Here is a 12,829-nt window from a genome sequence, read left to right as displayed (position 1 = left end):
ATTTCGGATTGCTCTTGCCATAAGTATTCTCAGAATTACCTATCACTTTTTGGTAATTTAATAAGCGATCTGAAAGGTGTCTAATTTTTGACTACCGGGTTTTATTGAACCCCTCCAGCACCGCTTCTCAGTCAAAGCAAAAGCTTCCTAACCTAAATGTTAACTCAATTTGAAAATCAATAAGATTATTACACGGATTAAGTATATAACACAAACAACCCACAATTTTTAGTATGATTAAAGCTTCTTTTCGAGTCGTGTGTGCATACACACATACATTCATAAATGACATTTGCACAGTACATTTTTACATAGCTAGACTAGGATTACATATTGTACACACGTATGCGCTTATTTATATAAAACATTTGCTGGGTTTGATCCTTGTCTTAATTTTCGGCTTAAAATGAGTTGTAAAAAAGTATATTTTTGCCTTTTCTTATATTGAAAATAGAGATCATTGCGTAAAGACGAGAGCTAGAGTTGTGTAATATGAAATTTTTGTTGACGGGTAAAAACTTACATACGAAATTTTCGAATAAAATTCAAATGCATAAAACAGGTGAATCGGGTCGAACACATACTCGCATGAGTTTTGTGGTTTGTTTGTAGCTTCGCATTTAAACGAATACTCGTGTCTTCGCCATTGTCGGCATCGTTTTGAATAGTTCCGGGGCACAATTCTGCACGAATTTGAAAGTTGCGATCGAAAGTGGTCAGACTGTGGTCACACGATCGATTTCAACATATCGCACAGAATTGTCGTTTTGTCAGCAAATTACTTCCTTCTCTTCCAGTACAGCAGTATCCATAGAACTCAATGATTTCAGGCGCGTCTGCAGCACCGATGATCCACGAAATTTGCGCTTGATTTTCCTGCAATGGAAAGCAAAATGTCTAAATGAGATTTTTCTGCTTGCCCTTTAATGATGTTCTGGGAGATGCCACTCACTTGTATGCGAAGGCGGCAAACGCACAGCACAGCAACACAATGATGAGACACAAGGTGGCTAATATCTCAGTGGGCAGTTTCATAATGGCCGAACACTGTAGGAAAGTCTCATCGTCTCCGGAAGGGCAGTGTACAATGCCGTCGCACCAAACGCTCGCGTTGACGCAAGCACCGAGCTCGGAACACTTGTACTGACAGTCTTCTGCATGAGTTGAAGAAATAATTTATTTTGCCTGGCAATACAAAGCATATAAGTACCAAGCCCACCTGCAATACTTAATATTGGTCTAGGAACCAATTCCATCCAATTAAATGTAAAATCTCCATTCTCAGGGCGTAGATATTCCACACTAATGGCTTTTGAGCGATTCGCAATTGAGTAAATGGGTCGCTCATTCCAGCCAGCGCTAAAAATTTCCACAAACTCGTAGGCCTTTGAATCGGGTGAGAGCGGACACGCCGTTATAGTCAAACCTAAAAAAATGTGTTTTATGGTAAGAAAGGACCAAAACAAGAAGTTAAACTCCACTTAGTCTATTGTATACAGTCCAGTACTCGTTTTACACTATTTTTAAATTTACCTTCAGAAGTTGTAAGCACAACTCGCGCCTTTGTTTCGCATCGATAAGAGCTGGTACCCACTATGGTTGTATTCATTGCTTTTCTGGGATTGTATTTACGCAAAAATATTGATTTGAGGCGCACGTATAGAAATTTGTTACCATTGGATGGTTCTATTAACCAAGGTCGCGTGCGGCATTCCATCTAATAATGAAAATATTGAATATACTAATTCGGTTTTTATAGTACGAGGTAAACCACACTCACATCACCGAATGTCATGTGGATAGTGCCACTGGGGCCGAACTTGCGTCGCCCATCTTTGCAGCTTGCTGGTCCTTTAATGAATTCAAACATGCCCTCGAAGTTGATGGCATCCGGATCGTCAAGTGTAGTCATATTTATCGCAGTAAAGTGGACTTCGAGATCACGACTGGTTGAAGTGTACTCTACAGGTAGATGTGACGAGTTCGAGGAGTTGCATAGACAACCGCGTGGCAACAAAATCGAGTCGTGGTAGGGACGTTCAAATATCTAGAAAATTTAAATTAGCTATTAGGAAAGCAGAGATTTTTCGAATGATAAAATTAATATGTTTCTAAACACATAGTTCTGTAGGGATTTAACTATTTCCATTAACTTTACGGCTTACTTACCTCGATGCGAGCATTAGTATCGCCATAGCAGAAGGAACGATTTATGTCCTCATCTACCCGCGACATGCATGGCCTATTTAGTGTGGTAACTTTTCGTAATTTGATGCGTATACGCTCACCTCGTTGACCTTCAAACTTGTAAATGCATTTTAAGTTTCGTGTACCGCCACGCCCAAACAGGAATATATTGCGCACGCTGCGAAAGATGGCTGGGTCTTTCCGATCCATAAGGCTGCTGACGAATTTACGATTACAATCGTTCTCGCCGCCAGCTAGCGGAAGACCGTCTTGATGCAGATCGATGAATTCGTACTTCAATTTGAATTCCAGTGGACTAAATGTAAATAAAAAGTTGAACTTATGTATAGAGTAAAGACTTCCGCATCCATGTAGTTGACACTTACCGCAACACAGTAGACTCTGTGTTCTTCAGTTCAAGTGTTATGCTATCGCTGCTTGACACATAACTTTCGGATATCGTGCATGGCCGCGCATAAGTCTCGTTGATATTCGAACGATCACAAGTGCGTGGTACAGTACCGCGGCAATAACGTGCAATAACATTTGTCGAATTGTGACTATAATGTGAGACTAACGGGTGTGTAGGTACATCGCTAGCACTGTAAAATAATATATTTAATATCAAATTTCGATGGAAATATTTGTTCCCTTACCAGTTAAGATCTTTACATGCCGGTGGTTCCCTTAAAGCGCCGTCCCAGATGCGTAGCATGCCACTACAATCCTCATGTGTTTGCAGCACGCCAATCGCGCCTACTGATGTCTCATCCATCTGCCCGAATTCAGGATCTAGGTTGAATTTCATCATCGAAATCCACACCTTGAAACGGGAGAGCGGTTGGTTCATACCTTGTGCACTTGTTCGGCGCGACAAGCTCAGATGATCGAAAGTTTTAAACACTCCCATGCCTTGCAAATGATAAAGGCAAGTGGTGTTTGGTGCCAGTGAATGCTTTGGGTTTTCAAGTATACCACGTCCAGCACCGCGTATCCAAAACTCACACGGTTTTTTGTTCTTCGAATACGTGGGACTCATTACATCGACGAAAACCACTTCAACCTGCAAACATTTTGTTGAATAAGTTATTAAATTGACTAATCTAACACATAACATCCATACGTCTAACTGAAACCCGTAAAGCGGCAACACTTGTGAAGATGTGCCTGTGAATGTGCCAAAGGGCGAAGTTGTAAATTCCACTAACAACTCTGGTCCACTGGACACTGCTGCCGGCACCGCTTGCCCGCCGCCGCAAAACTTCAACACTACTGGGTCACGTGTTGTATAGCCATCGTAAACCGTCACGTAGTCCTGTAAAAACACTGGAGTTAGTCGTCTCTTGTATTGAAAACCGAAAAAAACTAGAGAAATTGCGACCAATTTGCTGACAGAGCTGATCACAAAAACTGGAAAAATTAGGTTTGGACAGCGGAAGTGGAAGATTTTTATGCCGATACAAGAAAGTTCTTGTTCTTATACCAATTAAGACAGTGAGGCAAGGAAATTAGTTAATGGTGCCTAAGTTGGGCTACGAGGAAAAACTACAGTGTGTCTCCAGATTATTAGAGCAATTACTTTTGGAAACAATCAAGTACATATATATATAAATATTATATATATATAGGTATGCTTGCAGTTTAAAATATAAATAAATGTTGATTGAAACTGACACATGTTTTAATGGAGGATGCCTATTAACGTAAACAAATAACTACAAATAGATGCAAAAGCGATAGAAATAAATGTATAAGCCAAGTGCACTAAGGAAATTTTTGATTCAAATCTAGTTCAATACTAAGGTAGCTGGGTGAGGTGGGGGGCTAAATTTGTTGCCTTTTGTTTCTTGATAATTTAATTGGCGTTCTAATTTCGGTGTCTGTGTGTAGGTTTGTTAGTGTGGTTTACTAAAAGCCGAGCCATTATTTATTGATTATTTGCGAAACTGAAACATTTAGCTTTAGACTATCCAACATACAAACGCAACAGTTACGTTTAATACGAAGACGAAATGAATTGCGGTTTCGTAGAGTAAAAGCAGAGACTTACTCCATAAACCCTTCAGGAAAGTCTCTGTTAAAAGACACTTCAGTACCTCCTGTTTAACATTTCTTGAAGTCAAGTTGTTCAGAATGATTGTTTTCTTAACTTGCGGCATTAGAATAAGAATACCAAATTCAATCATAGAAATAGTAGTAATCAACAAAACAGATACATTTAATATTTCTAACCGCCACTTCTTCGTACTGGGCTTTTGACACTATTCGTGTCACTTGTTTAGTGCAATGTGGATAAGCCACAATACACTTTTCGGTGCAATTTAACTAATGTAAATTAGCTTGTGGTATCGCATATTTGATTGCCCTTTAAGTATAATAAATACAAACTGAATCGTATAACATATGCTAATAGTAGTCGAAATTCGTTATATTTTTTTCCGAGCTCATTATTCATCTTTTTGTCATAAAAAATTCGGCATTAAAATGTAATTGAACTTCTTCGAAATTTCCGGAAAAACTATTTTAAATCTTATGATGTTTTAATATAGCGAAGTAATAAGTTTTGAGTAGTTTTAAGAATAAATTTTTATCTAGTGAACCTCTGTCCCAAGTTTAAGTATTTCAGCTTAATTTATAACATAGTCGTAGCATTTTGAAGTTTGCGCTTAACAGCATTTTAAAGGCGTGGAAATAATTCGATCCAATATCATTCTATTTAGAGGGTAAATGAACACGTGTACAAAGTATCAGGCTTCATCAAAATATCACAATTTTTACCCAAGTTATCGCTTGTACAGGCGGAAGGAAGCACGGACAGACATCTAGAATTCAACTCGTATTTCGCTTAGTTTTAGATGTTACAAATAAGCACCCAACCGTGCAACATGTTGCGAGTGTATAAAAATATATCGAATTTAAAAATCCAGGATTCCAGTGTTGATATGTAACAATAATGAATAACTCGATTAAATATTTTAATTTTTTTTTTTTAAATATAGCCGTTGCCAGAAAAAATATTAATTTTGTGAGGTGTAAATAAAAATTTTACCATGGGTAGAACGCCATGTGCAGATGTCTTTTCAAAACTTACGATGTTGGAAATGTGTAAAATATTTGTGATTAAATAATGGAATTTAAAGTTTCATACTATATAAGATTTCGCAGAGGAGTTCGAAGCCAGTAACACGGCATTAATGTCTCAAATAAATAAATGTCAATATAAAAGTACACTCTGACGAAAAGTCAAGTACAATCTTCAGTGGTTCAAACCCAGTTGAAGAACTGGATAAAGAAAACTGCTTGTTTATCCACAATACAACTATTAATGTGTTTGAGTGGCTTAGGACCAACAAATCACTTTATGTAGAGATAATAATAAATGTTGGCAAATCTAAATAAATAGGTTTTACTTAATGTAATTGACATATTCTACAATATAAAATTTCTGTACTTTTTAGCTTAACTTTCCCCGAAAACGATAAAATTAAAAAAAAAAAATAAATTGTTTAATAATATATCATATAGGAAAACAGTTGTTATATTGGAACTTCTATCGCGTACATTGGCACAATTCAACAGAACGCTGACAAACTTTTTTCACATACTATGTCAAAAAAATCGCTTTGATTTGTACATTTGATTCGATTTTATATCATATATTCATATCGATTTTGTTGTAATGAGGGACCAAACCGAAGATACATTGACAATATGAGACGCCTGCACATTTCAACAGGTATGGTATACAAAGCTTCTTTACATTTTTCATAGAGCATGTCGCAATTGGTGATGGTTTATTGAGCTACAACTTGTTTGACATACTTTCATAAATGCTCAAAGGGATTGAGATCTGAACTGGACGATGGCTAGTCAAAACCTGAGTTTCGTTCAAATAATTGTTTTGTAAGAAGTTCTCTGAGATTTGGATCATTATCCTGATGATTCGACACGACGCATTCTTTGACTTGAATAATGGGTTCTTCCGGGAAATGCGACCATGGAGACTAGTCTCACCCAAACTACAAGCGACAGTGCGTTTTGATAATTTCTAATTAATTTTATTCCAAATTTTCCTCTTGATGTCGGCATCACTCATTCGCGGACCGCGTTTTGACATGCACACAATCTAGTGATCCAGGTGGATTGAGTTTTGCATGGTCTATTTTTACGAGAAACATTTTTTGTATGGTACCGTTGAAAATGATTTAGTGTACCAAATACCTTTTTCTTGGATCAATTTAACTGTATTGCAACAGTCTGATACGTCATACCAGCATCAATAATTGATTCGTGCATAGCAGGTGTACAAATTTTAGCGCTACCTATGATCTATGACCAATGAGCAATTTTAAAACCGAAAACAATTATAACTTAGTGCAAATTTTGCAAAAATATTTAAATCAAGATAAACTTTTGTCTAAATTGCTTAAAATAAGCTGTCACGTCAGAATCAGCTCCTGAACTTTCAATTATTACCGTTATCTCGTTAGTCTTTGATAAAAATCGGAAACTTGCAATGGCAGAACTTTTGTTCCCAATTAGTTGATAGTAGCTGTATGTGGAAAATTTCGCATTGAATTCATGAATGTGAGATAATCATGTCCGATTTTCGAGAGTGGTATTATGGTTCCATTTCAATAAGGTATACACTAACCATTTAAAGAGCTTGTATATGTTCAAAGGCTTTACACCATAAAGTTCTGGTACAAGTTCGGGTCGTTACAAAAATAAAACTATAATACATCTTTTAATAAAGTTATTTTGTGTAATGAATATATTAAATGAGCGATTGATCAATTTTCAGCCCGCAGGGTTTCTATTGGTAATAATGAGGCTGCTCGATCCAAAGATGTTTTGAGACTCTCAAAATTTATGTTGGGTATTTGACAGGCCATTTTCTCCAACTTTGATTTTGAGCCCAGCTGGGTTGTTTTGGCCTATATTCTGGAACATAATCTTGCTGGAAGATCCAATGCTCTACATCGAAGAGAGTATTGCTAAACTGCTTTTCCCGCCTGCTAAAATATTCTGTTGGTAATCTTTTGCCCCAGTTTAAACCCCTCTTTTTAAAAAAGTAAAAAAGTTTAAGTTTACAAAAAACTTCTTCAACAATGAACATTTTTTCATCTGTAAAAAGAATACTTTCGTGGCCATTGACCACGTGCCACTAAAGAAGCCGACCAGCTGATCGGTTCACCGACGGTAGACTTTCGTGTGGAGATCATATCGAATAAGTACCATGCGAGGACGGCCACTTATCATTCTGTTATCAACTGTAGACTTTTGAGAAAAATGATCAATAGTGCGATAAACAAATATTATCGAAATACTAAATTTGATGTTAAGCTCATCAATTTCACTTGCGCGTTTTTCCACAATTTTGTAAAACAAAGCTCGCCACTACATTGTTTATAAGCAAAATCAAACACTGAAATGATTATTATACATTTATCTGAGTAGACATTGCAAGCAAGTTATAATAAAAAATAACGGGACTTTTTTGAGTAAAGATGCTCTTCCGCTCTGCGTGTGAACCCAAATCAACAGGAATTCAAATACCATCTCAGGTTTTTTATAACCATCGGTAAAGTATATTTAGAATCATGTTTTACACCTAAAAGTGATTTCAGAAATTGAATAACAATACATATCTTAAATTCAATGCCGAAATTATGTATATTTGCCTCATAGTGATATAATTTGGATAAACGCTGGAGCGCGGCAATCGCAATGTGCTTGCCAATTTAGCTGGAAGTGTGCAAGATGAATAACGGTAGTGCCCGCGCAAAGATAGCAATTAAGCGCTGCGGCGGTCTCTAGTAATGACTAGGGCAGAATTCACATTCATTGTACTGATGTTTGCCCCTATGCATGCTGGTCGTTTAAAGCGCCCGTTGACGGTCCATGCTTTGATCGGTTGGCAAAAGGATGCGGCAAAATTCAACTGCTGGTGTCAAAGCTAATGTGCAATGTTCGTCCTGCTACTGGGCAATCGAGGTGATGCTGGTGTCGTGTGGTGTATTCTGCCGGTCATCCATCAAGTTTTATTGCTGAACCAAAAATTATAGCAACTGCCGTTATGCAGACACATACCTATGTATGCAGTGTGAATAATGAGAGTTGAAGACTGAGAAGGCAAAAGGAAAAAGTGGCACCAAAGCAAAAAATTGTGAGCGGAGAGAATTTTTACTGTCGAACGGTAAAATATTAGGAAGTAACTAAATGCGGTACAAGCGTAACATGTGGTTTTCAAGACGAAATAAAAGACATACAATTTAATGTTACGGCCAAGAATTAAGCTTTATTATAAAGATAGTGTTTGCCACTTTTCTCAATTTTCATCCCCTTTGTAGCAATTAGGGCCGTATGTCAGCTGTAATGGTCCGAATATTCTCAAGCGTCAATCTTCTCGGGCTTATCTGCGTAGACAAGCTATTTCACTTAACATCACAAAAATAGTCCACCGTTGCTAAATCGTAGGATCTTGGAGGCCACGCCACAAGTCCACGATGCGATATAATGCGATCACCAAAAGTTTCCTTCAATAAATTGATTGTTCAGTTGACTGTGGCATGTAGCGTCGTGTTGTTGGAACCTAAGGCCGTCCTCATCGACATCTTGTAATTCAGGCACGAAAAAGGCATTAATCATGGCTCTATGGTGTTGACCATTGACTGCAACATAATGGACATTTTTGAAGAAATATAAACCAATGATTCTCTCTGCCCATAGAGGATGCGCGTTATTCACTAGAGTATCGTGGTGCGAAACCGATCCATTATTGCTCGACATACCGACTTTGCTGGGAGATTATGTCGATCGAATATTGGATGCTGCGCGCGATGCATCGGGCGTTTCTAAAACTATATTATTTGTATTCACCGATAATTTAACCGGCAATTATTTTGACATTTTACTTACGAACTTTAAGTGTGTGGGTTTTGAAGGAAGTTTTTTCTTTTACTGCTTATAGGTCCTAGAAACAATGTCTTTTAAGAGTGCTGAAATGTGGATTAGATATCGCTCTTAATCGATGGCTTTACAAATACAAAATTTTTATCCACACCCTCAAATGGTATTATGTGCTTGGTGGGATGAGGAACATAAGCGGAAGCACTTAGTTCAGTAAGCCTTAAAGTGACAAAACAAAAAAAAAGTAGGATAATGTATAAAAATTGAAATGGAAAGCTGGTAAGAGAAATAAAATCGCGAATTAAATAAGTAAAACTGCAAACGAAAGCCCTAAAAGGATTGTTGGTGTGCAGCGAAGCCATTAAGTGGGAAAGTAAACACGCTGCCCTCGACACTTAGCGGCAAGACATGCGCTCCCATTATGACGCTAATACGCCTCGTTGGAATGCAAACTTTACTAACTCAAAAAACTACAAGGGAACACCGGCAAAAGAGCAACGAAACTTGGCAGCTACAAAAAGTGTGCAAACGATGGGAAAACTTTTGCCCAACAAAATAAATCTGTTAGCAACATAGCTAAAAGAAAAAGAAAGCAAACTAGCAGCACTGCCGAAAAAATTTAAACTAGAGGACGTACGAAAATGCCAACGCTGTTGATGACCGAACGGCAGGAACGCTGCTGGACGCCACTCAGGGCCAAATGGTGCTCATGCATATGATGAATTAGCGTGCTTAAGATTCGCGGTGGATACACCCAAACACCCGCAACATTCTATACGACCATCTGGCCTTTGAGCGCGTTGGCACGGTGCAGCTTTAAACGGATCAACACTACTTTGTTTGTACGTATGGTGAAATGTATGTGTGGATGTGTATTTTTGTGAGGATGTATTAACACATATGTATGTATGCTCGTATGATATGGATATCCGGTTTGATTTACACATGTGCCGTGGACACATATTGCAGCAGACTTGCTCGTGCCGACATAAAGCAGAGCATTTCAACTGTCCGAACATGCATATGGGAAGCATATGGACATGTTTGTAATATTTGTATGTACATATGTTGGCGATTTAGGTTTATACCGGTAATTGACCTCCATATGCCCAGCTGTTGGAGATCCGATTTAACCATAAGTGTAATTAGAATTCCAAAAATATGTGTGTATGTAAGGGCTAACCCCTTCTTCTTTCTTTCTTTCTTTTCTAAGTTGATTGTTTTTTTTTCAGTTTTAGTCGTAAAAATAAGGAACCAACGTAAACAAGCTCTTAATTTTCATTTTAAACTGAAATTGTGCTTAAAACATTTTCCTTTGGCCATCTCCAAAGCAAATAAGCCCAGATCTGTCAGTTAAAGTTAGGCTTCAAATAAACTGAACAATTATACAAGTGCTTTACAAAATATGTGTTGATTATACGACATGTCTAGACCAACTCCATTCATATTCAGCGCTAAGCTATTAATATAATTTTATAATTATTAAGAAACCTTGTCCACTTCATTTTATTAAAATATCACACATTTTTATCAACTTAAACGGTTTATACAGAGAAGAATAAGATTTAAAATTGTGTTATATGGGAAGTAGGTGTGGTTGTGTGCGATTTCAAATTTTTGCATTGTGACAGGAGTCGAGTAGGTCCTGGGATAGCTCCGACAAAACTTTTTTGTATTATATCGGGTGTAAAATTGTATGTCTCTAACGCATTTATTTATAAATTTATTAGATTCGACTAACATTTTAGCATTACGCGTCTACTGCAATGTACTACATGATAGTAAACTTTTTCGAGTTTTTTATGAAACTGTACCTAAAAGCTGCATAAAGCTGCTGTCCTAATAAATTGGTAGTTAATAAATATGTTTCTTTTTTTTGTTTAAATAGCCGATATTAGTCAACTTGAGAAGGCAATACGAATCTAGTAATTTTACAATGAACCTGGCAATTATCAAATTTACTAAATATAACGACAGAATGGCTTGCCATTGAATTCTGTTTTAGTTTACGAACTCTTGTACCAGTTTGAGAAATACTCTAAATTAAACAGAGATTCTCAAAAATATAAACAAAGAAATATTGTTTGCGTTAGCGTTTTTATACTTTACTGAGATCAGTAATCATAAGCAATATACATAAAATACTGTTTTAGTACCAGGGCTAATAAGGGTAACAACTTCAGGCTTCATAATTTAAAAGAGTAAAATAAGCGAACTACAAAATAGCTGATTTATTAAGGCTTCATATCAATGATTACTATAGAAATCCACTGTAGCGAAGACGCAGTAAATAGTTTGATGTAATCGATATTTTGAAACTTCGACGGGAGCATCATAATTATATCAGGTAAAACATATACAAATTTTACACTGGGCCATGCAAATATATTGTACTACGAAAGAAATTACCAGTATTTTGGCTTTAATTGTTCGTAAATAGTATGTCATGATATTCGTTCAATTTTACCGCGTAGACTGCCTTACATTGACGTATCCCATATAAATAGTTTCATGTAGTCAAATCGGACTTATGTTTACAATTGACAGTCGTTTTATTGATTGATTTCATCTCCCAAAGTTCGTCCAATTGAAGTAATGGTTCGCGCGCTGTAAGACTTGTTGCACTATTCAGTTTACAAAAAATGCAAAACCACATTATGTAGCAACTTTTCCTGTATGCAAGAGTGTCCGGTGAGTCTCTAAATTATTGTTTGTGTTCCAAATGATGCCACTTCTCTTAGACATACCAATTAAAGCAAAAAGCGAAGCAAGATTTGTGTTTGCTGTTAACATGTTCGCTGAATACATTAACAACTGATGATAATGTCATTGAACTTGGAGAGTCTCGAGCTAATCGATTCTCTTTGAATACTCTCACATAACTGTGCTGTACAGCACTCGGGTAAAATTGCTAGTACGACACGCATATTTAATTAGGACTGGTTTGACCACCCACATCGAAATCCTCAGTGTTTAAGGAGGGGGGTGTGACGTGTTGGCGGCTTTCAGGTGTCATGTAATTAAATGCTGTTATTGATTAATTAAAGGCAAATAGAAAGCGGACCTTTATTTATATGTATGCAGTCGAAGAGGTGCGGTGTGTTTGAAAATAATTGTTTCTCGTTTATAAGATTTATATGCAGTATGTTACGTACGTGGTAATGCATTTGTGAATAATAGTAATTGCAATAAATGCTAATTCGGCGATTCATGTGCAAAATTACATGTAAATAAAATGAATAAGGAGTGGAGTATGTGCGAAGGCAGTACATTCAAGATAGTCTTTAGGATATAGTGTTTCTTAGGTCTTTGTACTACAATATTGAATATAATAATGCTTACCCTTACTTCAATATTATGAGTTTGTGTATTTAGTGTTTACAGTTAATATATTTGATTTATTATTCTACATGTGCTACTTAAGAGTGACTTTGATAAGTAGTTTATGTGGTCTCTTGCTTACCGTTGACTTCCATTTGGGCCTCAAGTGGTCCTAATTGAGCATAACATTAAATTGCGTGAAAATATATAGTTTATTATTGTCTTTTATTGGTTAGGAGTTATTTGTTTAGTGGAGACGTAGCGTATGAGTAACATTTTTAGATTATAGTACGGTGTGATCAAAGAAGAATTTTAGTAAACTATATCAGTACTCACGCGTGGTATTTAGTCTTTGAAAAGTTCAAATATATCGCTTTCAAAAATGTAATCATTTGGATTTTTTAATATA

The 12,829-nt window shown here is 36.7% G+C and overlaps 1 protein-coding gene across 6 annotated transcripts in view; it reads right to left on the bottom strand.

The window, feature by feature from the left end:
• Window positions 1-213: 213 nt before the first annotated feature.
• The window catches only part of LOC106621288 (uncharacterized), a 186,277-nt gene continuing 173,661 nt past the window's right edge, over window positions 214-12,829 (bottom strand). For 3 of the 6 annotated variants that reach the window (XM_036363394.2, XM_036363398.2, XM_036363400.2), the window contains 10 exons: window positions 12,563-12,592; window positions 3,311-3,502; window positions 2,844-3,250; window positions 2,574-2,789; window positions 2,170-2,503; window positions 1,781-2,047; window positions 1,534-1,717; window positions 1,220-1,426; window positions 953-1,154; window positions 214-897 (listed from right to left, as the gene is read on the bottom strand). In XM_036363394.2, coding sequence (XP_036219287.2) covers window positions 771-897; window positions 953-1,154; window positions 1,220-1,426; window positions 1,534-1,717; window positions 1,781-2,047; window positions 2,170-2,503; window positions 2,574-2,789; window positions 2,844-3,250; window positions 3,311-3,502; window positions 12,563-12,592 — 2,166 coding nt within the window. In that variant the 3' untranslated portion in view covers window positions 214-770. The remainder of the gene's footprint in view (window positions 898-952; window positions 1,155-1,219; window positions 1,427-1,533; window positions 1,718-1,780; window positions 2,048-2,169; window positions 2,504-2,573; window positions 2,790-2,843; window positions 3,251-3,310; window positions 3,503-12,562; window positions 12,593-12,829) is intronic. The other 3 variants (XM_036363411.2, XM_036363424.2, XM_036363429.2) reach the window with 3 other exon arrangements.

Source organism: Bactrocera oleae, chromosome 6 (genome assembly GCF_042242935.1).
Source record: "Bactrocera oleae isolate idBacOlea1 chromosome 6, idBacOlea1, whole genome shotgun sequence".
NCBI classification, from domain to species: domain Eukaryota; kingdom Metazoa; phylum Arthropoda; class Insecta; order Diptera; family Tephritidae; genus Bactrocera; species Bactrocera oleae.
This window is presented reverse-complemented; position numbering and strand designations above follow the sequence as displayed.